Genomic DNA, 27278 nt, shown 5'->3' with positions numbered 1-27278 from the left:
CTCTGTATCCATGTTCACTTTTATTAAAAATTTTCATAAATATATTTTGATCATATTCTTTCCCTTTCGCAACTCCTCCCACATCCGCCCCACTTCTTGACCAACCCACTGCATGGTCTCTCTCTCTCTCAAAAAAACTTTAAAAACAAACTTTAAAAAAAAAAAAAGACAAAAAAGTACTGAAACAAAATAAAAAGCACACATACACACACAAACCCAGAAGTAGTTGTGATACAAGTTTGGGGTTGTTCATCATTTTTTTTTTTTTGATATGGCTATTATTCTTTTTCAATGTAGGCAACATCCGGGACACCTACTGTGTGAAGGAACACTGGAAGACCTTCCTATTGAAGGGCCTCCAGGGATAGATGAAGACGACCTGGTTAACTCTGCCCACAACATGAAACTGAGCAAGGTGTCCTTTCAAGTTGATAGGTACAAACACTCACTTTTAGGGTCTCCTTTCCTGTTTGTTTGTTTGTTTGTTTGTTTGTTTGTTGACAAGGTCTTACTATGTAGCCCTAGGCTGCTGCAGCTTGCTGTGTAGAGCAGGCCGCCTTGAATGCAGAATGACCCTCCTGCTCTACTGTTTGACTTGTTGCCCTTACTGGAATGGGTGCTAAGTGCTGCCCTGTCTTCCAGGTCCTGGAGAGCCCAGCTGTTGTCACTGAATGAATCAGTGAGGGGCTCGGAACCAGAGGTTTCCTGCTGTGCTCCGTGGTTCCAGAGTGCTTTGCGTTTGGAGTCCCTGGAATCTGCTGACCACACCCCCACTGTGCCAACCCACGTTTTCATTCCCGGGGATGTCCCACGTGGCCGGTGTGCTTTTCCTCAGAAGGAGCACGTGAAGAGCAGTGATCCAGGAAGGCCGTGGAAGACAATGCACCTGAGTGAACATGAGCAGCCCACGGAGCTCACGTGCCTGTCTGTGACGGGATTTACTGCACTGTTTACCTGGGCAGTAGGAGCGACCAGCTGCACCATCGGCCTCTGGGACTTGGAGACCCAGAGCATGCAGTGTTTTTCTCTCAGCCAGAAGTGTACTCCTGTAGACATTGGCGGAGACCAGCAGCTGTGCCTTGCTTTGACAGGTGAGCAGGCTGTATCCGATGGGCGGACTCTTCGGAGAGGTGTGACTGCTTTGTAAACGTATACTTGTTTCTCACGCATCCTCGAGTGTGTGCGCATGTGCGCGCACGAATTCAGAATGCCAAAGCACTTCTGCAGAGGTTAAGGACAGCTTCTGAGAGTCGGTTCTCTCCTGCCACCATGTGGATCCTAGGGACTGAACTCAGGTTCTTCGGCCTTGGAGGTCTTCTCCCCTCACTGAGCCATTTTGCCAGCCCAAAGTGTGACTTGTTAACATAATTCACTTCTGCTGCCTGGATGCCAGCATGTGCCTAGTCTTACTACAAAGTGGTACTTAATCTGGGAGGAAAGCTGAAGTTACTCTTTGAAACACTGTCTTGTGTGTCTTAATTTATTTTATGTGTGTGGTGTTTTGTTTACATGCATGTCTGGGGCCTGCAAAGGCCAAAAGAGGGCATCAGATCCCTTGGATATAGAATTATAGGCAGTTTGTGAGCTGCCTTGTGGTGCTGGGCACTAACTCTGGCTCCTCAGAAAGAGAAGCCTGTGCTCTTAAACACTGAGCCGTCTCTCCAGCCCTGGGCTTAATTTAAATAATTTCTCTTCAGCTAAATGTTAAGATACCAGATAAGATAATAAGAGTAATGTAGGGCCAGACGTGGTGGCGCACACCTTTAATCCCAGCACTTGGAAGGCAGAGGCAGGTGGATTTCTGAGTTCGAGGCCAGCCTAGTCTACGGACTGAGTTCCAGGACAGCCAGTGCTATACAGAGAAACCCTGTCTCAAAAAAACAAAAAAACTAAAAAAAAAAAGAGTAATGTAGAATGAATTTTTAACTCAAAAAAAACCTCATTTAACTAGTCTTACATACACACACATATATATGTATATACATACACACACACACACACATATATACATATATATATACATGGGCCATGTATATGCTGCATATTTATTTTGGTCAGAACTGACAAGGGTTTTATTTGGTTTTAAACAAGGTCTTACATAGCCCCAGCTGTCCTCAGACTTGCTATGGAACTGATGCTGGTCTTAACCACCTGATCTTACTGTCCGTATCTTCTAGTTCTTAGAACCACAGGCCTGTATTATCACACACCTAGCTCGGGCTTTTAAAAAGAGAACATCATAAATGCAAAATGCAAAAGTGGAAGAGATTTATACAAAATCTGGATTTGCAGCTGCTGCTGGCCTGGCACTCTGAACCTGTATCTCTGCATAGAAACTTAGGTGTTGAAGTGAAATTTGGGTTTCTCTTCAGTAGGCTGTTGTGTTTCTGCCTTGTGGTTTCTAGTAGGCTGTTGTTTTCCTATTTTGGGGTTCTCTGCTGGGCTGCTGTATGTCTGGTTTGAGGTTCTCTGCTGGGCTGCTGTATATCTGGTTTGGGGTTCTCTGCTGGGCTGCTGTATATCTGGTTTGGGGTTCTCTGCTGGGCTGTTGTATATCTGGCTTGGGGTTCTCTCTGCTGGGCTGCTGTATGTCTGGTTTGGGGTTCTCTGCTGGGCTGCTGTATGTCTGGTTTGGGTTCTCTGCTGGGCTGCTGTATGTCTGGTTTGGGATTCTCTGCTGGGCTGCTGTATGTCTGGTTTGGGTTCTCTGCTGGGCTGCTGTATGTCTGGTTTGGGATTCTCTGCTGGGCTGCTGTATGTCTGGTTTGGGTTCTCTGCTGGACTCCTGTATGTTGGTTGCTGGTTAGACTTTCCTTGCACTTTCCCCGACCTCTCCTGGCCCTGTGCTGCAGGCATAGAGCAGTTTATATATGAGGTGCATCCATTCAGCATAGGTGCTTAACGTCCTACAGGGCTTGAATGTTGTGTGCTGGTTTCTTTTTTAGTGCTTAGTTTAGTGCTTTAGTGTTGTTGTTTATTTTGCTTTTTAAAGACAGACTCTCACTATTTAATCTCCTAGCCAATCAGGAACCTGCTATGTAGACCAGACTGGTCTCCAACTTGTGGCAGTCCTTTTGCCTCTGTCTCTCTAGTGCTGAGATTACAGGAATATGCTGCTATACCTGCCTTGGGTTTTATGTGTCTCATTTTGGACAGGGTTTCTCTGTATAGCCTTGGCCAGCCAGGAGCTGTTCATGATCCTCCTGCCTCAGCCTCCCAAAGTATGAACACCATGATCAGAAAATGGTGATTCCTCCCTCCCTCCATCCCTCCCTCCCTCCCTCCCTTCCTTCCTTCCTTCCTTTTGTATTATGGCTTGAAACTAGGGTGTTGTCCATGCCAGACGAGCGTTCTACCCTTGAGATACAGTCTCAGCCTTAGTAGAATCTGATGTTTTGTGTATCCAGAGGCATGCTGTTTGCTTGTTTTATTTTAATAAACCAGAAATCTGTCATCTCTATAAATTATTAAGGTTTTCCAGTACTAAATGTTCAAGACAATATGAAGTATAAATGCCAAGTATAGTGTCATTTCATAGTGTACATTTTTTGGTATTTTTTTAACTATAGTTTTTGTAATGCTGGGACTCTAGCCCAGGGTCTCATGCATGCTAAGCAAATGTATTACCGCTCCAGCCCTACTGCATTGTTTCTATGAAAATGAGACTTGTGATCAGTGTCTTAAATATAAAACTCTGGGGCAGACAAGATAGCCCGTTGGGTGAGGCATTTGCCACCAAACCTGATGATAATTTGAGCCCCATCTTGGGAACCTACAAGATGGAAGCAGGGAACTGACTCCTGTAAGTTGTCCTCTGACCTACACATACATGCACACACTCACACAATAATAAATAAATGTGATAAAAACATTGAAAAATCATCAGTCCATTAATACCATAACAACTCAGGGTATGTCCTGGTTGGTTTTTCTTGTCAGCTTGACACAAGCTAGAGTTATCCGGGAGAGGAACCTCCACTGAGAAGGTGCCCTGCAGAATTACCTACTGGAAACCTGGTTGGAAGCATTTTCTCAATGATTGATTGACTTGGTGGACCCAGCCTACTGTGGGTGGTACCACCCCTGGGAAGGTGGTGCTGGGCTGTACAAAAAGTAGGCTGAGGGGCATTTAAGAGCACTAGTTCTGGCAGAAGGTCCAGGCTGATTCTCAGCACCTATATGGTGCCTCCCAACCATCCCAGCAGGCATGCACATGGTGTGCAAAACATGCATACAGGCAAAACATCACACACATAAATAAACTAAACAAAGTTTTTTTAAAAAAGGGGAAGTGGGCAGGCTGAATAAGTCCTAGGGAGCAAGCCAGTAAGCAGCACTCCTCCATGGCCTCTGCTTCAGTTCCTGCCTCCAGGTTCTGCCCTGGCTTCCTTTCATGAAAGGAAGGATGGTAATTTTTAATGTGAAATAAACCCTTTTCTCTCCAAGTTTGGTCATGGTGTTTTATCACAGCGAGTGCATGTACACACACACACATATTTTAAAAAAAAATTTTTTTTTGGGAGGCAGAGGCAGGCTGATTTCTGAGTTCGAGGCCAGCCTGGTCTACAAAGTGAGTTCCAGGACAGCCAGGGCTATACAGAGAAACCCTGTCTCAAAAAACAAACAAACAAACAAAAAGTTTCACTATATAGCCCTTTCTGGCATGGAACTCACTTTGTAGACCAGACTGGTCTAGATTTTGCAGATTCAAGGAGCTAAAGGGGTCTGCAACCCTATAGGAGGAACAACAATAGGAACTAACCAGTACCTCCCCAGAACTTGTGTCTCTAGCTGCATATGTAGCAGAGGATGGCCTAGTAGTCTATCAGTGGGAGGAGAGGTCCCTTGGTCTTGCGAAGATTATATGCCCCAGTACAGGGGAATGCCAGGGCCAGGAAGCGGGAGTGGGTGGGTTGAGAGCAGGGTGGGAGGAGGGTATAGGGGACTTTCGGGATAGCATTTGAAATGTAAATGAAGAAAATATCTAATAAAAAAAGAAATTAATATCTAAGTCATAACTTTAAGATCTCAGTCCCTACTAATTTATTAATGCTAACTTTTATTTTTCCCATAGATGATGGTCTGTCTCTGATTTTGTTTGGTTTAACCCAAGAGGAGTTTTTGAACAGACTAATGATCCACGGCAGCGCCAGCACTGTGGACTCCCTTTGTCATCTCAACGGTTGGGGACGGTGCTCAATCCCTATCCACGCTCTAGAGGTAACTGGGATCTGCCCCACCCCTCACTTGCTGTGTTAATGAGGGACAGAGAGAATTTATATGCTCTCACTGTCTGCACCGTTCATCTGTTTATTTCCTTATTACTCTTATTAGCGCTAAAGATATTTGATCACAGCAAATATTATTTAGGAAAGGTGATGTGACAGGAATGGAGACAGCCGTAAGCTAATCAGATGAGAAGCTGGCTGTGGAGAACGGGGTAGAGGTGCTTTCATTTCTGTACCCCTCCCATCCAGATAGAAGATAAGAGTCTGAGTTTATATAGCATTTTATAGTTCTCACACACTCTTCCATATGTATCATAGTCCTAAAACAACCCCACAAACTACCCATGACTGAGTAAATTTTATTCTCCCTGTCTTTTTAATAGATTAAGAAATAGAGAGTGGCTGACCCCGTAACCCCAGTATGCTATAAAGAAAGGAACTGGAGGGAAGTCAGGGCATCCCGTGCAGCCCCAAAAGGCTTGCTGTTGTTTGTTGCCAGACAAGAGTGCCTCAGGCTAGTCTCAGACTTGCTATGTATCCAAGCAAGACTGACCTTGGACAAGTGGGGGGTGTGTGTGTATGTGTGTGTGTGTGTGTGTGTGTGTGTGTGTGTGTGTGTGTGTGTGTGTGATTTGTGTAGTTATATGAATAATGTGTGTGACACACACATAAATATATTTAATAACTCTCTTTTAGAGTCTTTCCTCACATACATCTCTGAATTTAAGGTCAGTGCTGTAATGAAAGTATACTGAAATCACCTGTGCTTGCCTACAAATTTATAAAATATTGATGAAAGAATACCTATGAACATAACAGTATTTAAGCACACCAACATAATAGGCCTTACTTCTAATTGTGTGTGTACACACATGAGTGCGGTTTTCCTTAGAGGCCAAACAAAGATGTCCTATCCCTAGAGCTGTTGTTCCAGGCAGTTGTGAGGTGCCATGTGGGTGCTGGGAACAGAACTTGTGTCCTTTGCAGTTCACTCTGCAGTCTCAGTTCCTGAGCCATCTCTAGCCTCTTTTCCAACCTTTTAAAGTTTTTTGTTCTTCATACCTCACTCAATTTTTGACATTTGTGTTGCATGTACATATAGAAGTCCTTATCCCTCCACTGACCACAAATAACGTACACTTAAGGTTTCTGGAGATCATTAAACTTTGAGAGACAAAGTCACTCAAATAAGAGCAAATAAGCTGAGAAAGTGAAGGGGATCAAGAGTAGGAAAGATGATTCACAGATCTCTAGCTCCTGTGTTTTATGATTTTATTTGTTGAGGCAGGGTCTCCTTCCATAGCCCAAACTGGCCTGGAACTCAAAATCCTCCTGACCTTCTCCAGAGCCCGACCCTCCCCAGAGCCTGACCCTCCCCAGAGCCTAACCCTCCCCAGAGCCTAACTCTTCCCCAGAACCTGACCCTCCCCAGAGCCTGACCATCCCCAGAGCCTAACTCTCCCCAGAGCCTGACCCTCCCCAGTGCTGGTATCAAATATTGCCACATCTACCTCCTCTCTTGAATATACAAGTGTGTCTTCTGACTGTGTCTGAGTTAAAATTCTTCCATTGTTAAACAGAGGGCTGCCATGACCCTAAGAGCCTGGGGTAGAGAGCTGTCAACCAGCAGAGGGCACCATTGGGCACTAGCCACACCCACCCCAGGCAGACTGATCTGGGTCTGGAGGTCATTCCTACTTCACTGTGCTCTATTCTGTCCCATATTTGGTCATTATACCATTTTATAATTAGAGCAGAGGGAGAGATTCAGTTGGTCTAAGAATGCTCAACTCTACTTCAAACTATCTGACCCAAACTTTTTTATTTTCTGAAAATACAACTAATTTCCTCCTCTCGTTATTTTCAGCTGAAGAGATGGGTGGGTTTTGGGGCTGAAGATTGCCACCACCTTTGGGCACAGCTTGTAGTGGACAGGAGCCCCTCAGAGTTGGAGTCACATAGGGATCATTCATTAGTAGTAATGAGTTTGTCTCTGTGGTTCGTAGTTCCCAGATATCTCCATTTTTAGCTTCTGAAGTTTAAAGAATCTGCGCCCCCAGCCCCAAGCCCCTAGGCCCCACGGGGTAACTCCCCTCTGCCTTCTTTCCTCTCCGTGTTTAGGCTGGCATAGAAAATCGTCAGCTGGACACAGTAGATTTCTTCTTGAAGAGCAAGGAAAATCTTCTTACTCCGTCTTCACAATCTCCTGCTCCTGATCAGCAGCATCCCTTTTCATCCCATCTGTACCTAAGACGTGAGTAAGATACTGCGTGCATACTTATCACTTTAGGCATTTTCAAATTATTACTGTTTTTATAGTTTGTGTGTGTGTGTGTGTGTGTGTGTGGGCGCACGCGTGCGTGTGTGTGTCTCCCCACATTTGTCCAGATGCCTGGGGACACCCAAAGATGGATCCTGTGACACTAGAGTTACACATGGTTGTAAGCCTCCTGATGTGTGTCCCGGGAACTGAACTCCAGTCCTGTGAAAGAGCAGCAAGTGCTCTTAAGTGCTGAGCCGTCTCTCCAGCCCCTTCCCTGTGTCTTCTAATGGCTTTTTGCTTGTCAGACTCATTTATAGAGCTTATGTACTTTGAGAAAGGTTGTCAAAGTCTATAGATGTTCTCATTGTTGGGCAAGGAGCTCAGCACCCCAGCCCCTGTGTCTGCCACCTGTGTGGACCCTGTGCAGTCCTGCACTAGAACAGCACCACCCCACCGTGTTGACTGCTTACCCCCTGTGCTCTGCTCCGATGAGCTTCGGAGTCAGGAGTGTGATGTGTGAAGAGGAACAAGACTCCTGGAGTTAGCCATCTTCCAACTGAGCTGTGCATCGGCAGCCTGTCTTTCTGCTTTATACAGGATTGTAGGCTGGGGTTTGTTAGGAAATTTTTCACTGATTTAGGTACTTTTTTGTTCCTTTAACAATTCTTTGAGATTTTGGCTTTTCTTAACAAGTAGAGAACCTAACATTTATTCTTGAGCCAGGTAACCAAGTAAATGCTTTCTTTAAAGCAGTGGTTCTCAACCTGTGGTGGCAACACCTTTGGGGGGTCACATATCAAATAATCTCCATATTAGATATTTACATTACGACCTACAGCAATAGCAAAATGACAGCTATGAAGTAGCAACATAATAATTTTATGGTTGGGGGTCACCACAACGTGAGGAACTGTATTAAAGGGCTGCAGCATTCGGAAGGTTGAGAAGCGCTGCTTTAAAGGAGCTGTGTAATAGAGCTTCCCCTGTGTGTAGGATTACAAGCTGCGTTTCCTCCTCTTGCTAGAGATTGTAGGTATCTTTGTATAACATATTAGGTTACTAATTGTAGTGGCATAGGATTTCTTTGTATAAACTTTTATCCTAATTTACCCAGCAAGATTCTTATTAAACATTTAGATTGATTGCAGTTTTTTGAGACTGAGGCTCAGTGTCTCCTGAGCTAGCCTTGAACTCAGGAAGTAGCCTGTGGCCTTCATGCTCAGACTCTCCAGCGCTGAGTGCAGCAGTGCACACCTGTCCACACCTGGTATAAATGTTCATTCTTCCCTCCCCCCCCCCCCCGTGTGTGTGTCTGTGTGTGTGTGTGTGTGTTTGTACTTATGTATAGTTATTTACTTGGGATAAATTCTAGATGTGGAATTTCTAGCTCCAAGCGTATTGCCATATTTGAGGCAATATGCAGTTAAAGTTGCCTTAGTAAATTGTCCCCAGACAAGTTTTATGAATTTGCACTCTAGTTACATGGAGAAAATAACAATCTCTTTATTGGTGTGTATTCTTATGAGAATATGAATTAAAATTTTTCTTTTTAATATTAGCTCAGACTGTAGTGATGGCTCAGCTGTTATAGTACACATTCCTCCAGAGGACTTGAGTTTAGTTCCCAGCACCCATGTCAGGAAGCTCACAACCCTCCTGTGACTCTAGCTCCAAGAGATCAAACACCTCTGGCCTCTGATTAAAAATAAGAAAGAAGGGCTATAGAGATGGCACAGTAGACTAGAGCACTCAGTGCTCTTCCAGAGGACCTAGGTTCAATCCCCAGCACTCACAGTATCTCACAACCACCTGTAACCCCAGCTTCTAGGATCTGATGTCTTTGTCTAGCTTCCTTTGGCACCAGGCACACACATGGTGCATATCTGTACCTGAAGGACAGGAAGGAAAACCACTCATACACATAAAATAAAATGAGGCAGGCCTGGTGCAGCTGGTGCTACATGCTTGTAATTCCAGCATTTCTAAAGGTGAGGAGGGGGAACTGCAAGTTCAAAGCTAGTTTGTGCCACCTGGTAAATTTGAAGGAAGCCGGGATGGTATACGAGCCTGTCTCAAAATAAACAAAATCAAGCACAGGGCTTTAATTCCAGTACTTGGGAGTCAGAAGCAGGCAGATTGCTGTGTTTTTAAGGACAACCTGATCTACATAGTGAGTTCGAGGCCAGCCTGCAGGGCTACAATAATGAGACCTAGTCTCAAAAACAAAACAAAACAACAACAAAACAAAAAAAGAAAAAAAAAAAGAAAAGAGAGAGGAAATCAAATTCATATAAAGTCCCCCACCCCATCTCTTTCCCTTCCTCCTCCCTCCCCTCTCTTTTTTCTTTGTGCTGAGGATCAAGCCTAGGAGCTTGCATGTGCTAGGTCAGTGCTCTGCCGCTGAGCTAAACTCCTAACCTGCTTCTGTCTTGATAGTAAGGTTGATTTTTCTTCCGCTTAGATTTGTTTTTAATACTTCTCAATCTAAAAATATATATAGTTTAGCTGGGCAGTGGTGGCACACGCCTTTAATCCCAGCATTTGGGAGGCAGAGGCAGGTGAATTTCTTGAGTCTGAGGTCAGTCTGGTCTACAGAGTGAGTTCCAGGACAGCCTGGGCTATTCAGAGAAACCCTGTCTCAAACAAACACACACACACACAAAGTGTGATTCATCGGAAAAGCCTTGATTTGTGGTGTTGAAAGGTGCTCCACACGCAGTTGTTTGGCCACATCCACTTGTACTGTTTGATAGCTTTTCCCAACTCTCTCTCTTCTACCTGCACTGCTTTTATTCAAAAGTAGAAGTGGATCTGAGAGAAGCTGTGTGGGAATAAGCCTCCCTTACTGCCCCAGACCCACGTTTCCCATAGTTCTTTCCCATATGCAAATGCAAAGCTGGGTGGGTGCTGAGATCAGCAGGAGTTGCCCCATGAGCCCTCAAGTTCAGAGGCAATGCAGGGCATGTTACACACCTGGCCAGCATGCCTGTTGGAGCGGCTTTGGACTCACCCAGGCTTAAGTTCGAATGTTGGCTCTGCCATTTTATATACTTTCAAAATTAGCTTGGGTAAGTGACTTTCTCTGAACCTCAGTCTCCTCTCATCTATGGAAAGGGAGTAAACATGTATTGGGTTGTTGAAAAGAGAAAAAAATGAGCTCATAAAGCACCAAGTGCAAAATAGTGGCAGAAATTCCAGTAAATGTTTACTTGTGAGTGTAGCCATTGAGGTTCGCAAGTAATAGCCTTCATAAAGGCGTGCAAGCTTGGGAAGTACATTAGGCCTGTTTATATTTCAGAATACTGCCACTAACATTTTGGATGTGTCATGTCGGGGAGACAGTCTGGTGTTCCCTTGTTAATTTCTTCCTTCGTTCTCAGAGGTAGAAGAGATGAGCCCAGCCCTGGATTTACTATGCTCAGCAATTAGAGAAAGTGACTCGGAAACCCAAAGCAAACACTTTGCTGAGCAGCTGCTTCACCTCACACTGTCCTTCCTTAACAAACAGATAAGGGAGCTTTGTGTTCACACTGAAGGTAAGAACAGTGAGGGCTGTGCATGCCACTGGTGAGAGCAGTGAGGGCCGTGCATGCCACTGGTGAGAGCAGTGAGGGCCGTGCATGCCACTGGTGAGAGCAGTGAGGGCCGTGCATGCCACTGGTGAGAGCAGTGAGGGCCGTGCATGCCACTAGTCAGAGCAGTGAGGATGAGGCATGCCATTGGTCAGAGCAGTGAGGGCTGTGGATCCCATTGGTCAGAGCAGTGAGGGCTGTGGATGCCATTGGTCAGAGCAGTGAGGATGAGGCATGTCATTGGTCAGAAGAGAAATAGATGCAGAGCTGGCAGGACACACTGCTGCAAAGAAAGCTGAGTGAGGGAGATGGTCTGACTCTAGGGGCACAGGCAGAAAGATCTAGGGATAAGGTGCGGAGGGAGAATGAAGAGGACTATGCTAAACACAGTTGCTTGTAGGAAGGGAAGGGTTATCATTTGAAAATACTTGTTTTGAAATTTGACAATTTCTAGAATTTGTTTCAACAAGTCATGATATGTTCTCCTTCCTTTTTCTTTCCATTCCTGTTTACACATGCATGCACACATACGTGCATGCACATGAAAACACATATTCATACTCCTGCCACACATACACACATGCACACATACGTGCATGCACATGCACACTGACACACTGATGGTTTTCACAGAGCTAGATGAGCATTTTCAGAAAGGAGTGGCCATTTTGACCAGCTACATCAATGAGCTTCGGACTTTTATGATAAAGTTTCCTTGGAAACCAGGAGATGCCATAGATGAATCTGATGTAAATGAAGGTGTCGTCACAGTGAAGGAGGACCGGGTTTGGGAGGAACTCAGCTTTGAGGTGAGTGAGCACGTATGCGTCAGATCTCTCCCAGATTCAGGGAGCCGAAGAAAAGACCTAAGAAATGGGATTCAGAGTCTGCACACCGGTGTAGAGTCTTTGGCCAGGGTCTCAGGTTCTACTAATGTGAGCTCTTGGGCCTGGCTTCAGATCTCTATAACTAGATCCTGCCGATGTAATGACCCATCTGCCACAGGACCAGCCTCTCCCAGCAGTCCTGCCTTGGTGGCCTGGAACTTTGTTTTATTTTTCATGTATTTGGGAGATAGGTCTCTCTTTCTAGCTTTCCTTGTATCCTAGGTCCTCCCACCTCGGATACCCCACTGCCATGGTCATCGTAGGTAGGCCTGCCTCTGCCCTATCCCCTCCAGGGCACTTTGGCCTCATGCTTTTTTTTTTTTTTTTTTTTTTGACTTCTGGATAAACAGTTACTTCTGGCAGTCAGGTCTCAGGGATCTTCTATGACACCATCACCAGTCCTAGTCATTATAAAATCTAATGAACATGTTTGCCATTTAAATCCTCCCTGTGTCCACCTATCGCTTCTCTTTTCACAGAAAAGAGCATATTTCATTTAAAATATGCTGCTATCTGTATGTCTTGGGGACCAGGAGAGTCCTTCTCCCTATATGAACTGTGGTGTTGTAGAGGCAAAGCCAATCCCTTGGTGCCTTCACCGAGTACAGCGAACACAGATTTGCCTGTGTCTGTGACTGCTGTGTGGGGCAGGAGGCAGGGATGCGCTGGCGGCTGCCTTTCCTGGCGCTTACTCAGCTCTGCCCAGAGGCTTACTTTTCTTGCTAAGTTTTGGCTGCTTTCTGTCTTACAGGCCTCTTCCTGCGTTCCTCCCTTTACAATTTCTAGAACGCTACCAGCAGTCCTCAGTCCTTCTTTCTCAACATCACTGGTTCCCCCCTTCCCCTCCCCCTCCCCACATGCCCTCCACACCTCATTGCCTTGACCTTCAGTTATTCCAGCCCTTTCCATGCTTCCTAAAGTGTGTGAGCTTCAGGATAGAATGCACAGCCTCTTGACGGAATCAGCTTTTCTCGCCGGTGCTTTCTTTGTTATAGTGAGTTGTGTGGAGTCTCTGAAGGCTCGCCCTGGGATGTTCCATTCCGCATCTCTGCACTCAGTGTTCCCTCCTTTTGGAATCCCTGTCTTCTGATCAGTTATCTCTAAGAAGTCCCATGCCTCGAGCCTCGAGCCCTCACCCCTCTGTGGCCCTCCTTATTCTGATGCGTTCCCCCTGCCTCCTGTAGCTGTGGACACAGCCCCCATCCCTAAGGGCTGTAACCATGCTTTCTCTGGGTGTCCCATGGTTGTGAGGGCCTAAGCTGCTCACCATCTGTTCCAGTCAGCTCGTAGAAGTAGATTTTCAATCAGAGACCCCTTAGTGGCTGTCTAATGCATGTGTACAGCCTGTATTGATAATCAGCATAATAAAATGAAAAGGAACTTAAACTTAGGTTTTTCTTCTTTTTCCTAGGAAGTTATTGCTGATGCCATTTTAAATAACAGAATACCAGAGGCACAAACTTTCTTTAGGATTAGTGGTCATTCCGCTCAACGACTGGAGGAACTGGTTAGGATCGGCCTAGATCTGGCATTTGACAGTTTAAAAAAGAACAACGTGGAGGAGGCCTCGAGGCTCCTGAGGAACATGGTGAGTGGTGACAATCTGTTTGCCTCTGAGGCTCTGTAGGCCAGGATGACCTAGAACTCACCTATAGCTCAGGTCGGCCTTAGATTCATTTGTGATCCTCCTGCCTCAGCTTCAGTGTGTTGGGATTACAGGCATGAGCCAGCATACCTGGCATCTCTTGTCTTTGTTTGTTTTTACACATGGTCTTACTGGGTAGGCCAGGCTGGCCTTGAACTCACTGTTTTTCTGCCTCAGCCTCTCAAGTGCTTAAACTATACACATGCATCACCACACCCCAGAGACAGTGCTTTCCATAGATTTCACACACAGGGCTTCTGTTTCGTAGAAGACTTCACACACAGGGCTTCCGTTTCGTAGAAGACTTCACACGTAGGGCTTCCGTTTCATAGAAGACTTCTCATGTAGGGCTTCCGTTTTATAGAAGACTTCACATAAGGGCCTCAGTTTTGCTGGAGGACATTCTGTATTCTTCAGGGGACTCTTACATCACTGTTTGAACTTTCTGGTGGATTATCCCTCCATGGCCTAGGGCTCCATGCTCCCTGGTTTTGCTCACTTGAGAAGGGACATCTAGAAGCAGGGCTCCTGGGTTGAGCTAAGCGCTGGCTCTCGTCCATCCGTATGGCTGGAGTCTTACCCTGGTAACTCTGAAAGTGCAGAGGATCCCATTACAGATGGTTGTGAGCCACCATGTGGTTGCTGGGAATTGAACTCAGGACCTCTGGAAGAACAGTCAGTGCTCTTAACCATTGAGCCATCTCTCCAGCCCAACCTTTATTTTCTAGTAAACCACCATAGCAATTTGTTGTCATCTTGGGCTCTGGTTGCCTGGCATTAGCTTAAATTGTTCTGTGTGTTGCCTTTGCTCCGGAAAAGTAATCAGGGCTTTGGGGACAAGCAATCAATACATATAACTGATGAAGAAAAGATTCCCAAGAACAGAAGAGGTGTGCAGTTCTAGCAGGACACTTGTCTGCAGTAGAGCATTTTCGCGACTAGCATATTTATGTTCAAATAGGTTCATTACAAAGTTGTTTTCTTAATTTTTCATTTATTTTAGGGCTTCAGTGTGGAAGATGAGTTGCTTAAGATATGCTTTTATACAACTGATAAAAATATACGGGACTTTTTGGTAAGTCAAGGGGACCCTCATGTAGCTTCCATTTTTCATTGTAAAAATGGAATTCCACTCATACTCTTGGTATGTAGTCCAAGCTGGCCTCCCCACTCCTGACCCTGGCGTCTCAGCTTTCTGGAATTAGAAGCCTGCCTGGTTATGGCTTATATTGTTATTGGATCACTTTAGTAATTTTTTTAAACTTTAAAATGAATAATTTTATTTTCTAGGAAAAACATAAATAAACTTGACAATCCTTATTTGTTTGTTTGGTTGGTTGGTTTGGTTTTTTTGAGACAGGGTTTCTCTGTGTAACAGAACCCTAGCTGTCCTGGAACTCACTACGTAGACCAGGCTGGCCTCCAGTTCACAGAGATCTGCGTGCCAGGTGCTGGGATTACCACATCACCGTATCTGGCACAGTCCTTTTTTAATGACTGTGATTACTTTGGCACTTGACATTATGACAAAGGAAGACTTATGTGACTGTATATTAATGTAAAGGTGCAGATTGTAAGATTGGAAAGGTGGCTCGGCAGGTAAAGGCTCCTACTGCAAGCCTCTCAGCCTCACTTCCATCCCTGGGACCCACATGGAGGAGGGAGAGAAAGCAACTCCAGAAAACTGTCCTCTCACTAATAGAATAAAACACTGTAGTGCAGAACACAGCTCCCCTCCCCTCCCTGTTTTCCTTTTCTTTCTCCTTTCCCCTCCCCTCCTCTTGTCCTCTCCCTTGTCCTTCCTTCCCCTGACTTTCTCTGTGGTGCTCTAGATCAAGCTCAGGACATGAAGCTGAACGAACACTGTACTAGGGAACTACGTTCTCTCTCCCACAATACAGTTATTAACTGGCACTTAATCCAACGCATTTTGTTTCACAAGTGTTCTTGATTTTTGTGTGGTCATTGCTTTAATTGCTTTTATTCAAGGTTGAAATTTTAAAAGAAAAGGAATGTTTTTCTGAAAAAGAAAGAAGAACTGTAGACTTTGTTCATCAACTTGAAGCACTTTATTCTGGACACTTCCAGGAAAATGCACAGACGCAGGCTTTCCCCAGGTAGGCTCATCAGTCCCTCGGGTGATAATGGAGAGGATCATGGGTAATGCTCCATTTGTAGTAACTGGAGCTGAGCATCCAGTGTGCAGGAAGGTAAAGGCTGCATGTTAAAGAAGGGCGTCAGAAACTCCTCGTCACTTCAGCACTTGTAATCAGAGTTATACTCTACCTCCAGCAGGCAGAAAGAAATGGCTTTTTCCTTCAAAATTAAAAAAAATATATATGTGTGTGTGTGTGTGTGTGTGTGTGTATAATCTATAATGTCACTGTTTTAGGTATTGGATAAAGGAACAGGACTGTTTCAAACACAAATCTGTCTTGGACACATTCCTCAAATATGATAAAAAAGATGAGTTTCACAAACAGGACCATAGAATTGCATTGAATTGGGCTCACCGGTGGGATCTCCAAACACAGGAATGTATCCTTCTCCGCAGACTAAGTCCAGAAGGCAAGTATAAAAAGGCCGGAAATATGAGCGCATTAAATGGGGGTTAAGTTAGGCACTAATGTTTTAGTATTTGGGGGTCTCCTCTTTAGGATCCTTTTGGGGGCAGGTTCAGTTTGTTTAAAATCCAGTCATTGCATTAAGGCCTCTTGCTTATAAAATGTAGTGGATTTACAGTGTGGTGCTGGAAAAAAAAAAGTCACAGGGTTAAAGGAATGGATATTGTCAAAGCTAAAAGTTGTTATTCCAGCTCTGCAGTGACTGTGTTTTTCCACACAATTTCTGAGTTTCATATATAAAGTGGGGATTAGTAGCATGCGGGCCTCTGGCACTTAGTTGATGGGCTGAGCAGTGATGAATCCTGTAGCATTCACTGTCGCAGCCTAAGCTCTTCTGTGTCAGGAAGAGAGATGACAACTCCCCATGCTTACTTCATTCTAACATCGCTCTTCCTGTCTCTAGTAGTGATTATAAAATGAACAAAGCAAACTAAGAAAACTAAAAAGTAGAGGGCCTGAATAAATCACACATGATATGAGCACAAGTAGCCAGTAAGCATACTTCACTGCTGGTTTAAAAGGTGTTTTGTTCTTCATGTAGAATACAAAGCGCGCTCCCCGGAAGCCCTGTGGAGACACCTCACGGCTCGCCATGACTGCTCAAGCATCAGCTTGTGGATGGAAGAATTTCAGACCCAGGAAACCGAGTCACCTCAGCAGAGCAAGTGGCCCCCTCTGAGTGCTGACATCATTGAGCAGGGCACTTGCTGCCACAGTCACATGAGGAATGAGATTTTAGACAAGCTGGCCAGGTACTGTAGCTGCGGGATCAGAACAGGTGGGAGACCAGAAGGAAGGGAATCAGGACCTGTCTGTGAAGGGAGCCTGCTTACCTGTGGCCTGCAGGCCCCAGCTGTGTTCAGTGTCATGGGACACTGTGTTTGTCCCTCTAAACGGCCACCAGTTCAGTGCAGTGTTGCTCCGACATAAGGACATTAGAACAAAGGGTATTGTTCTAAGCTGTTGTTTGAAATCATCTGTTTTTAATGCCATGGGGGTGGTGAACAGAGTCTCAAATTGCAGATGGAGGCTCTCCTTGCAACTTCTCATGCCTTCTGTTGTTTTGTTTGGCCTGTGGTGTCCTCTGATGTAGAACTGTCAGAAGTTTAAGGAGCAAGTGGCTAGAGGCGAGACTTAGTTACCCCAAGATCAGGTGTCCTATAGCTGTCTGCACTCTTCTTGTGCAGTCAGACACCACACTGTGCTGTGCCGGCCTTGGCCTACAGAAGTCAGTGGGAATGAGCTAGAGTGCCTCATTTCTACAAATAACCCTACGAGATCTAACTGTGTGAACTTGCCTATTGTGTGGGCCAGCAGTAGCTGAGTAGTTTTATGAAGAAAGTTAGGTGTGCACATTAGCATGTGTCCTCCACTCTTACTCTGTCTGTACGTGCTGGTGTGTGTATGCTCTGCTGGCCTCACAGCTTGCAGAGCCAGAGGCAGGGGAGGGAAGAATGTTGCCTAAGCCTCTCTTACGGGCCCGTTAACATCTGCTTCTCTGGTCTCTGTTCTTCTCACAGAAAGTTAGTGTTCTTCTTACTTACTAAAAATAAGATAGTGTAGAATTTGTCTAATCAAAATATTTGCCTTAGTATTTGGTTGTTTAAAAACTAATTTATCAGCCGGACGTGGTGGCACACGCCTTTAATCCCAGCACTCGGGAGGCAGAGGCAGGTGGATTTCTGAGTTTGAGGCCAGCCTGGTCTAGAAAGTCAGTTCCAGGACAGCCAAGGCTATATAGAGAAACCCTGTCTCGAAAAACCAAAAAAAACAAAAACTAATTTATCTCATCAGTGGAAGGAGAGGCCCTTGGTCCTGTGAAGGTTCTATGCCCCAGTATAGGGGAATGCCAAGGCCAAGAAGCAGAAGTGGGTGGGTTGGTGAGCAGGGGGAAGGGAGAAGGGATAGGGGGTTTTCAGAGGGGAAACCAGGATGAAATGTAAATAAAGAAAATATCTAATAAAAAAACTAATTTATCTGGTTTAATGTAATTTGAGAAATTAATTCATGCTGAGCACAGTGGCGTACACCTTTAATCCATCACTCTGGAGGCAGAGGCAGGCAGATCTCTGAGTTTGAGGCCAGCTTGGGTTACATAGTGAGTTCCAAGACAGAGCCGGGGCTATGTAGAGAGACCCTGTCTTGAAAAACAAAACAAAACAAAACTCAGCTAATCAACCACAGAGAGAGAGAGAGAGAGAGAGAGAGAGAGAGAGAGAGAGAGAGAGAAGATCATGATATCTATTTTATAAATATTTTTCTATTATGTAAATATATTAAAGGGAAAATCATACATTCTATTAGATTCATAAAAATTGACAATCTAAGCATGAAAAATCATTGAGATCTAAAAATAATTATTCTGGCCAACATTATACAAATGATGACAAAAATACAAGCATTCTCGTTAGATTTGGAACAAGAAAAGCCAGTGGCCAGTCCCTCTTGAAGTATTCTTTGGGCACTGTGTGGCCTTAGTAACGATCCCAGCAGGTCTTGGTTTGTGTTTCTGTATGGATTAGAACAATCTGATTTTAAATGCTTGCATGAAAATGTGAGTCATGAATCCATGGGAAAAACTTGCTGTAGAGACAGCAAGGCTTACTGTAAAGCTGCAGTGACCCAGACGGTAGGAAAGACAGACGAGCAGGAGCAGAAATAGACCTGGACATGTGTGGTGTGTCTGTATCCAGCAAGAGTGGTCCCACAGAGCGTGAGGACGTGGTCTTTTTACTTAATGATAAATGAGCAGGTGAGCAGATACCTGGGCAGAAGTAACCCTGTGCATTGAATATTTCTGGGTAGAGGTGAAACCTAAATGTCAGATGTGCACGCATAAGAACTTGGAAGAAGCTGTAGCTCCAAGGTCTCGGAGGACCATGGAGGCTTGCTTTCCAGATGTCTCAGGCTGCAGGGAAGGAGTTACTGGAACCAAGAGAATTGTTTGGCAGGATCCTTAGTGGGAGGTGTCGGCCAGCCAGTATCTCTGACCCCTCCAGCTCTTCTCTCCTGACTGGGCGAATCACAACCAGACAGATAGGCATCCAGAAACACAGCAAGGGGAAGATGAGAGGTTAGGTCTGAGGAGATGGGACACTAGAACCAATTCGTGCATATTTCACCATAGAGGAAGCACAAATGGCCAGTGTGCTGGCTAGTTCTATGTCAGCAATACACAAGCTATAGTCATTTGTCTTAGGATTTCTGTTGCTGCGATGAAGCACCATGACTAAAAAGAAAGTTGAGGAAGAAAGGATTTATTTGGCTTACACACCACAGCATCATCAAAAGAAGTCAGGACAGGAAGTCAAACAGGGCAGGAACCTGGAGGCAGGCATGGCCATGGAGGAGTGCTGCTTATTGGCTTGCTTCTAATGGCTTTCTCTGCCTGACTTCCCCCAGTGATGGATTAAGATGTGAAAGTGTAAACCAATCAACTTTCCTTCCCAACTTGCTTTGATAATGGTGTTTCATCCCAGCAATAGGAACTCTTTGATAAACACGGCCAGGAAACATAGGAAAAGATTTCTTTCTCACTTTTTTATTTGTTTGGTTTTTTGAGACAGGGTTTCTCTGTGTAGCCCTGGCTGTCTTGAAACTCACTCTGTAGACCAGGTTGGCCTTGAACTCACAGAGATCCACCTGTCTCTGCCTCTGGCGTGCTGAGATTAAAGGCATGCACCACCACCACCCAGTTCTTTCTCATTTGTAATCATGGAATTGTGAATTTATTTTTCTAAAATCTAGGAACAGCTGAAATGACCCACAAAGATCCAACAAAATATGGCATAAAGGATATTACTGTGGTGTCACCATGGTTGAGTGACCAATGTCAAGTAAAGAAAAGAGAGAATAGCATACATTCTCAGTCCTTCGAGGTTTTTAGTATAAAGTTCAAAGTAGACAAAATCAAACCACGTATTATTTGAGGTTGATTGTAGTTATAAAACTATGAATGAAGTGAAATAGTTCCCACAAACGCCAGGCAGGTAGCCAGGCAGGTAGGGGTTGCTGTAGAGCACACAGTGGGAAGGAATGCACCAGTAGTTTCCAAACACAATCGTCTAGACTCAGCCTGCCGTTTACATGCTGTATGTATTTCCAAAACATCTGTAGGTTTTAAAAAGATTAATTTATTTGTATTTCCTGTACATGAGTGTTCTGCCTGCATGTATATGTGTATAGTACATGTGTTTCTGCTGCCCTGGCATCTAGAAGCGGCATCAGAGCCTCTGGAACTGGAGTTACAGATGGTTATGAGCCACCATGTGGGTGCTAGGAATTGAACCCAAGTCCTCCTGAAGAGCAGCTATGCTTTAACCACCAGGCCATCTCTCGGGCCCTCATGCAGTGTTTCTTTTAAGTCTCTGTGTGTTTTTCATGCTCTTTCTGTTTGACAGTTATGACGTGTTCAGAAGTAAATATCTAAAAAGTGATATTCTAAGTGCAGGTTTCTGTCTTGTTTAGTAGTGGTGTGTTTAAGGGCTGTGGCTTCTTAGCAGATTTGTGCAAGTGTGTCTGATTTGAACCTCACACTTCTTCAATTTCTCATCTCTCAAACCTGCCCCACAGAAGTGGCATTTTTCTTGCATCTGAGCTGGAAGACTTTGAACGTCTCCTCCTGAGGCTGAGCCGGATTGGGGGCGTAATGCAGGACAGCCTCCCCGTGCAGAGCTACAAATCCCGTGCAGGGTGTGACTTTCATTCCCGGTTCATCCTCTACTGTTTAGAGCACGGCCTACAGCATCTTCTCTACACCTATCTTGACTATTACAAGTGAGTACTGAGAGCTGGGTTTGAGGGGCCAGTGGGGGCTTAAAACAGGGTCTTAAAATGAGTGTGACCTCTTGGCCCCCATTCTGTTGCTTCAGGGCTGGGATTGCAGGTGTGTGCCATGTGCCTGCCGACAGGAACTGCTGTGCGCTTGCTTGCTTTAAAGACAAGGTCTCACCATGTAGCTCTGGAACTCACTGTGTAGACAGAGTTGGCCAAACGTCACAGAGGCCTACCTTTGCCTCCTAAATTCTGGTAGTAAAGGCATCAGCTGCCATGTGTGCCCCCTGAACTGCTTTGAGAAAGCACTAAGGACTGAGAAACTGATCCTTTTAAAGTGGTTTCCCCGCTCGAACACCCGGCATATCTGTTGTCACAGGGTGATGTTCAACTAAGGACAGCTGCGGGCTTTGTTGATAATTATTTCATGTAGCATTTATTAGCCTTTGCAGTTACTAGAGGTTAGAATAAATAATGTGTCTGGGGATGGCTGCCAGTGGCAGAGCCCTTGTCTATCATGTGCAAGCCCGTGGCTTCATTCACCAGCATTGCACGGGAACAAAAAGAATGGAGAGCATGTTTCTTTTAAAGAGCTTAAAGGACAGAGAGTTGAGAATTTCATACATATGTCCACCCAATACCAACATGTAGAATTTTGTCTGTGGCCATTGCTAATTGTTATTGAATCAGTATTAGCAGCATTAGATGTGGGTTTTTAATATATATATATAATACAGAGAGAGAGAGAGAGAACTCATGGTGGAGAATGGCAGGTTTTTGTCTTACTCTGTAGTTCAGGGTGGACTTACAGGGTGAAAGTTACAGCAATCCTCCTGCCTTAGTTTCCTGAGCACTGAGAGTACAGGTGCTGGATTTTGTGGGGTTTTTTGTTTATTGTTTTGTTTTTGTGTTACTGGATCCAACCTAAGGCCTTGTCACTCCAGGCAAGTGCTCTACTACTGAGGTACAGACCCAGCTAATTTTCAGGTTTTGTGAAACAGGGTTTGCTGTGTAGCCCAGGCTGGCCTGGGATGCAGATGCTACCTTAGCGTCCTACACTGAGAGCTTTTTTTCTGGAGTCAGCTATCATGTGAGCAAATGTGCTCAAAACAGTTGTGCCCCATGTGATGATCCAAAGGTGTGTGTTTGTTTGTTTTTAAATATAGACTTAGTCCTGGAAATTGTCCTTTTTTGGAAAAGAAAGAACTACATGAAGCTCACCCTTGGCTTGAATTTTTGGTTCAATGTCGGCAAGTCTCCAGTAACTTGACAGGTATTCTGCTCAGTATTAAATACACAAACTTTCTCTAGGTAAACAGTGAATGTTGAATGGTATTTAGCTTGGGAGCTCTTTAAGTAAATCCTTTGGCTTCGTCAAGTATCTGACTGTGATCCTGGCTCAATTTTACTAATGAAAGAGAAAACCAAGAAATGTTAGCCTCTGGCCTGCCAAGAAATTCAGAATTGGAGCCAAGAGCTTCCATTGTTAAGTCTCCTTCACTTCCGCCTTGGGCTGCACTCTTCACTCTGTAATTCCAGCAGCTGTCACAGGTCCAGCTCCTGCTGTGGTAGATTGACATCCCTGTTTTCACGAGGATTGTCTGCCTTCTCGATACCAGCCAGGACCCTTCTTCCTCCTTCCTTCTCTTCTTCCCTCCTTTGTTTTAGACTTCTTTCTCTCCTTTTCTTCCTTCTTCCTTTTTTCTTCCATTCATCCTTTTGCAGTGCTCGGGCCTCTCACATGCTAAGTACATATGCCGCAGGCTTTCCGTATGTGGAGGTCAGAAGACAGCTTTCTAGAGTTGGTTCTCTCCTACCTGACGGTGACTTCTAGAAACTCATAAATCCTTCAGTCTCAGATTAGAAGGAGAAGAAACTGCTACGTCCTGGAGCTGCTACAGCAGCTGCCTGGGCTGGGAGCAGCCAGCAATGCCTTTTACCCTCATGCACCCCAGCTACTGTGTTCCCCAGATTCTGGGCGAAGGTGCGGGACAAGCCCTGCATCAAGCAGCTCATTAACAACCAGTCTTTTACACAGTGCCTGCTTTTGCTGTGGTTGTGGGTGGTGGCACACACCTTTAATCCTTGCACATGGGAGGCAGATGCAAGCAGATCTCTGTGAGTTCAAGGCCAGCTTGATCTACAGTGCATTCGTTCTATTCCTGTAGGGCTGTGTAGTGAGACCCTATCTCAAACAAAAAGAAGGAAGCTACCTGCAACTCTCAGCTAGGTAACACCAGCATAGGTCTAGCCTGGGCTTACGGGAAAAAGACTGCCCACAAGTGGCTGTAGGTAACCCAGTCATGTTTCCTTCAGTTTCTTTCTTCTTTCTCTTTCTAACTACTCTTACGCTGTTATCCGGCAGGTAGCCTTATCTCCTGCTCTGTGTAGGAGTACAGAAAACATCTGTGTTTTGTAACTGCCTTTGTGTAATGAGACTTCCCCTGCATCCTTAGACACAGTGATTATTTCAACATTGGCACAAGATTTCACTTAGTAAACAGGCCCCACTTAACTTACTGTGCTCTCATTTTTGGACAATGAACTTGTCTTTGCATCTTTTCTTATTATAAATAACAGTCTTGAATATATCTTAACATAAACCTGATGCCTTTGTTTCAGATAAACTCTTTAGTACATACAGGTTTCTGCATATAAAATTACTACTCAAAGGCTGTTGAAGGCTTTTACTGTCCGGCCACATTGCTGTTCTGTGAGGTTGTACTTTGCCCTGTGTCTTATTCACGATGACCAAAAAACAGTGACACTGGATTTTTGCTGTTGTTTTGTTTTGTTAAATCACTGCTGCTCCAGTTGACCAAGGCATCCGACTTTTCCTTTTGCCTGCAGGATAGGATTTCTTTAGAGCGTCACTTGTTGAATTTTTTTCTCCTGATTCTTTCTTACCTTTACATTTTCTTTGTTTGAAATCTTTATTTTTATGAAGGTGAATCCCCCACCCCAACACACACATACACACCATGTCTTTTAGATACTTTCCAACTTAGGAAGCCTTCTTACTGTGGATAGACTTAAAACTCTCTTTCTCAGAATTGCATGTCTCTTTATTTAGTGATTATCCCTTTTACTTTCAGATCCCAAACTCATCTTTCAGGCTAGCCTTGCAAATGCTCAGATTTTGATTCCCACCAATCAGGCCAGTGTGAGCAGTATGCTGTTGGAAGGACACACCCTCCTGGCCCTTGCTACCACCATGTATGCTCCAGGGGGTGTCAGCCAGGTACGGGCAACACTTGAAATGATTGTGGAGAAATAGGGTTGGTTTTAAACTCAGCACAGAGAATCTGGATTGTGTAAATCTCAGTTGGTGCTAAAGTGTGACTGATATCAAGCATCCTGTTAGATCGGTGAGCATGAAACAAGTCAATTTCACAATTGCTTATCCTGAGCCAAAAACGAATTAGTGCATGGCCACAGAGTCTTTGTCCCTTTGATGTATTTATTGTCTATAACTCCAGGATAGAATCAGGATCTGGTTACTTCTGGGAGTAAATGTATTTTAGATCTGTGGCTTGTGCTACATCTTAGCTATTTACCCTTTTAGAAAGTTTACTTTAAAGCATGACTTTTAGCTTCCCCTATAAACTCCTTGGAGGGACCACATGGGGTGCGCTCTTCTGCTTTCTGAAGATACAGTGACTGGATACAGGGAAAACACTGCTAACATCTCTTCCTCAGGAGTTTCTTCCTGGTGGTAATTACCCTTAGATTGCTACAGTGTAGTCCCAGGACCAAGCTCCTTGTTCCTGCTTTCAGTCACTTGTCAGAGACTAGCCATAGCCGACTGCAGGTCAGAAGGACGAGCTGGGAATCATCTATCTGCACTTACTGATTGACAGTTTTATTTATTTGTTTGTTTGTTTTTTTTTATTTTTATATTTATTTATACAAATAATATTTACTTATTTATTAGTTTTTAAATTTGTTTTTTTTTTTTGAGATAGGGTCTCACTATACAACTCTGGCTGCCCTAAAATTCCATATGCAGACCAGGCTGGCCTCAAACAGAAATCAGCCTACCTCTTCCTCCAGCATGTTGGGATTAAAGGCATGCACCATTACACTTGGCTGTTTTGTTTTGTTTTTGAGGCAGGTTCACTGTATAGTCCGAGCTGGCCTGTAAACTCCCTGTGTAACCCATGCTGGTCATACATTCTTAGTGATTGTTCTGGCTCAGCTCCCAAGTACTGGGATTTTATGCATGCACCATCATGATAATGTAATAGACGTCGGGTGGGGTGGGGTGGGGTGGGGTGTTCTTATGATATTAACGAATGTGAAATATAAATATTGCAAGCATTATACTAGTGATAGCTTGTTTTCAAATGGCATAGGACTTAAAAACAACACATCTAGCTCTCTTCCTGAGCCTGCAGGAAGCTGAGATTTGGTGTCAGACATGTAGTCCAGAGGCAGGCAGCCATTCCATGCTGGAGCAGGGGACGGCTTTACCAGTGCTGCTTCAGAGGCATCTTCTGAAGTGACTGGTTTTTAGACCGAGGTATGTACTATCCAAACATCCTTCCTCAGCTGTCATGTGTCTTCTTGCGTAGGTCATTCAGAATGAAGACAGCGAGAACTGTTTGAAGAAAGTGGACCCCCAGCTACTGAAGGTGGCTTTAACACCTTACCCAAAGCTCAAAGCTGCGCTCTTCCCACAGTACACTGCTCCTAGTATTCTGCCCTCTGATATTACACTCTACCACCTCATCCAGGTACTGCATTTAGAGAGCTGCTGCTTATGTGTACCAGCCAAGGCTTTGGGAAGAGATCAGAAAACCCTATCTCCTTTAAACAGTGAACACAGAATAAGGACTTGTGGCAAAGAAGAATGGAGCTGTGCACCTATGCCCAGGGGGATTACCTGAAAACCTGTGGGTTTGCTTCTATTTCAGAGGGATTTCCAGACCCCCCCCTGAAGCCTCTTCAGGGTCTAGATTAGAAGCATCTGCTTGAAAGCCTGGTTCACAGATGAGCCAGGACTGCTTGTTTCTGCAGTGCCATAAATTAGCAGCCCATGCTAGAGGACAAGTCTGTCACACCACTCAGTGTGCTCTCGAGGTCAGTTTTCTATAAAGAATTTCTTTCCCAAAGAGTGGGGCTATGGTTTAGTGGTTAAGAGCACTGACTGCTCTTCCAGAGAACCTGGGTTTCATTCCTAGCACCCACATGGCAGCTTACAACCACCTGTAACTCCAAATTCAGGGGATCTGCTGCCCTCTTTCTGGCCTCCACAGATTCTAGACACACAAGTGGTGCACAGACATACATGCAGGCACAATATTCATATGCTCAAAATCTTAAAAGAAGAATTCCTGAAGAAGACAGCCTCTTGCTGGCTTCACATTCTGGTGTCCCGGTCTCCGCCATGCAGACTAGCTCCGTGCACAGCATCTGAGTGATGCTTCAGTGTGATAGTGCTTAGTCTAGATCTGGCTCAACATAGTGATGCTGCTGTCTCAATGCCTCAAGTGCTGGAATCAAAGGTGTAGACAGTCCCTTGCTTGTATAACATTTGAATCAAGTTCAAACATTAAGCCGATTCCTGTCATTCTTTATTCTCTTTTCAACATGACTTAAATAATTGTATTTTGTTTTGTTTTACATAGCCCTCAAACTCACTATGTAGTCTAGGATGGCTTTGAACTCCTGGTCCTTCTTCTTCTGACTCAGTGCTGAGATGACCGGTGTGCATCACACCTGGCTGTTTGTTTATTTTAAAGCAGTGTCTTGCTGTGTTCCAGACTGACCTCTTAATGTCCTGTGCTCAAGTGACCCTCAGCCTCCTGAATGCTGGGCCTATGGGCACATAGCATCATGCTGTGCACAGGTGGCTCTGTGTGCACATGTTTGTGTTCATGTGGCTATCTCTGCATGGGTGTGCAGGTGCACACGTGAGCCAGTGTATATGGAGGGCAGAGGTCAACCTTGAGTGATGGTCCTTTGGAGCTGTCTCGTGTTCTCTTCTTTTTTGGGAGCAAGAGGGGGCTATGTTCAAAGAATTTATGCTTAGAGCAAGAACATTTCATTGTATTTGGTTCTGGGGATCAAAATAGGTCTTGTGTATGCTGGCAAACATTCTACTGAAGTTGTAAGCAGTGAGTCACCCCTGGAGGTCTGCCTGTTTATTAATTGCTTATTTGTTTTAGGGTCAATAAGGTTTGGAGTCTGATTTCCGTTTTCTCTTTTTCAGTCCTTGCCGCCCTTTGATCCTAGCCGGCTGTTCGTCTGGCAGTCTGCCAACACACTAGCTATAGGAGGTAAG

General features: G+C 44.7%; 1 protein-coding gene across 6 annotated transcripts in view; it reads left to right on the top strand.

The window, feature by feature from the left end:
* The window catches only part of Spg11 (SPG11, spatacsin vesicle trafficking associated), a 65909-nt gene that overhangs the window by 10307 nt on the left and 28324 nt on the right, over nt 1–27278 (top strand). For all 6 annotated transcript variants that reach the window (XR_374438.4, XR_003951843.1, NM_145531.2 and 3 more), the window contains exons 5-20: nt 298–435; nt 643–1091; nt 5075–5220; nt 7350–7482; nt 10872–11027; nt 11697–11872; nt 13362–13538; nt 14599–14670; nt 15585–15712; nt 15988–16163; nt 16761–16971; nt 20792–20995; nt 22159–22265; nt 24088–24233; nt 25567–25728; nt 27207–27273. Coding sequence is in view for 4 of the 6 variants with exons in the window: in NM_145531.2 (NP_663506.2) it covers nt 298–435; nt 643–1091; nt 5075–5220; nt 7350–7482; nt 10872–11027; nt 11697–11872; nt 13362–13538; nt 14599–14670; nt 15585–15712; nt 15988–16163; nt 16761–16971; nt 20792–20995; nt 22159–22265; nt 24088–24233; nt 25567–25728; nt 27207–27273 (2648 nt within the window). In the remaining 2 variants the exon portion in view is untranslated. The remainder of the gene's footprint in view (nt 1–297; nt 436–642; nt 1092–5074; nt 5221–7349; nt 7483–10871; nt 11028–11696; nt 11873–13361; nt 13539–14598; nt 14671–15584; nt 15713–15987; nt 16164–16760; nt 16972–20791; nt 20996–22158; nt 22266–24087; nt 24234–25566; nt 25729–27206; nt 27274–27278) is intronic.

Source organism: Mus musculus, chromosome 2, assembly GCF_000001635.26.
Source record: "Mus musculus strain C57BL/6J chromosome 2, GRCm38.p6 C57BL/6J".
NCBI classification, from domain to species: Eukaryota; Metazoa; Chordata; class Mammalia; order Rodentia; family Muridae; genus Mus; species Mus musculus.
This window is presented reverse-complemented; position numbering and strand designations above follow the sequence as displayed.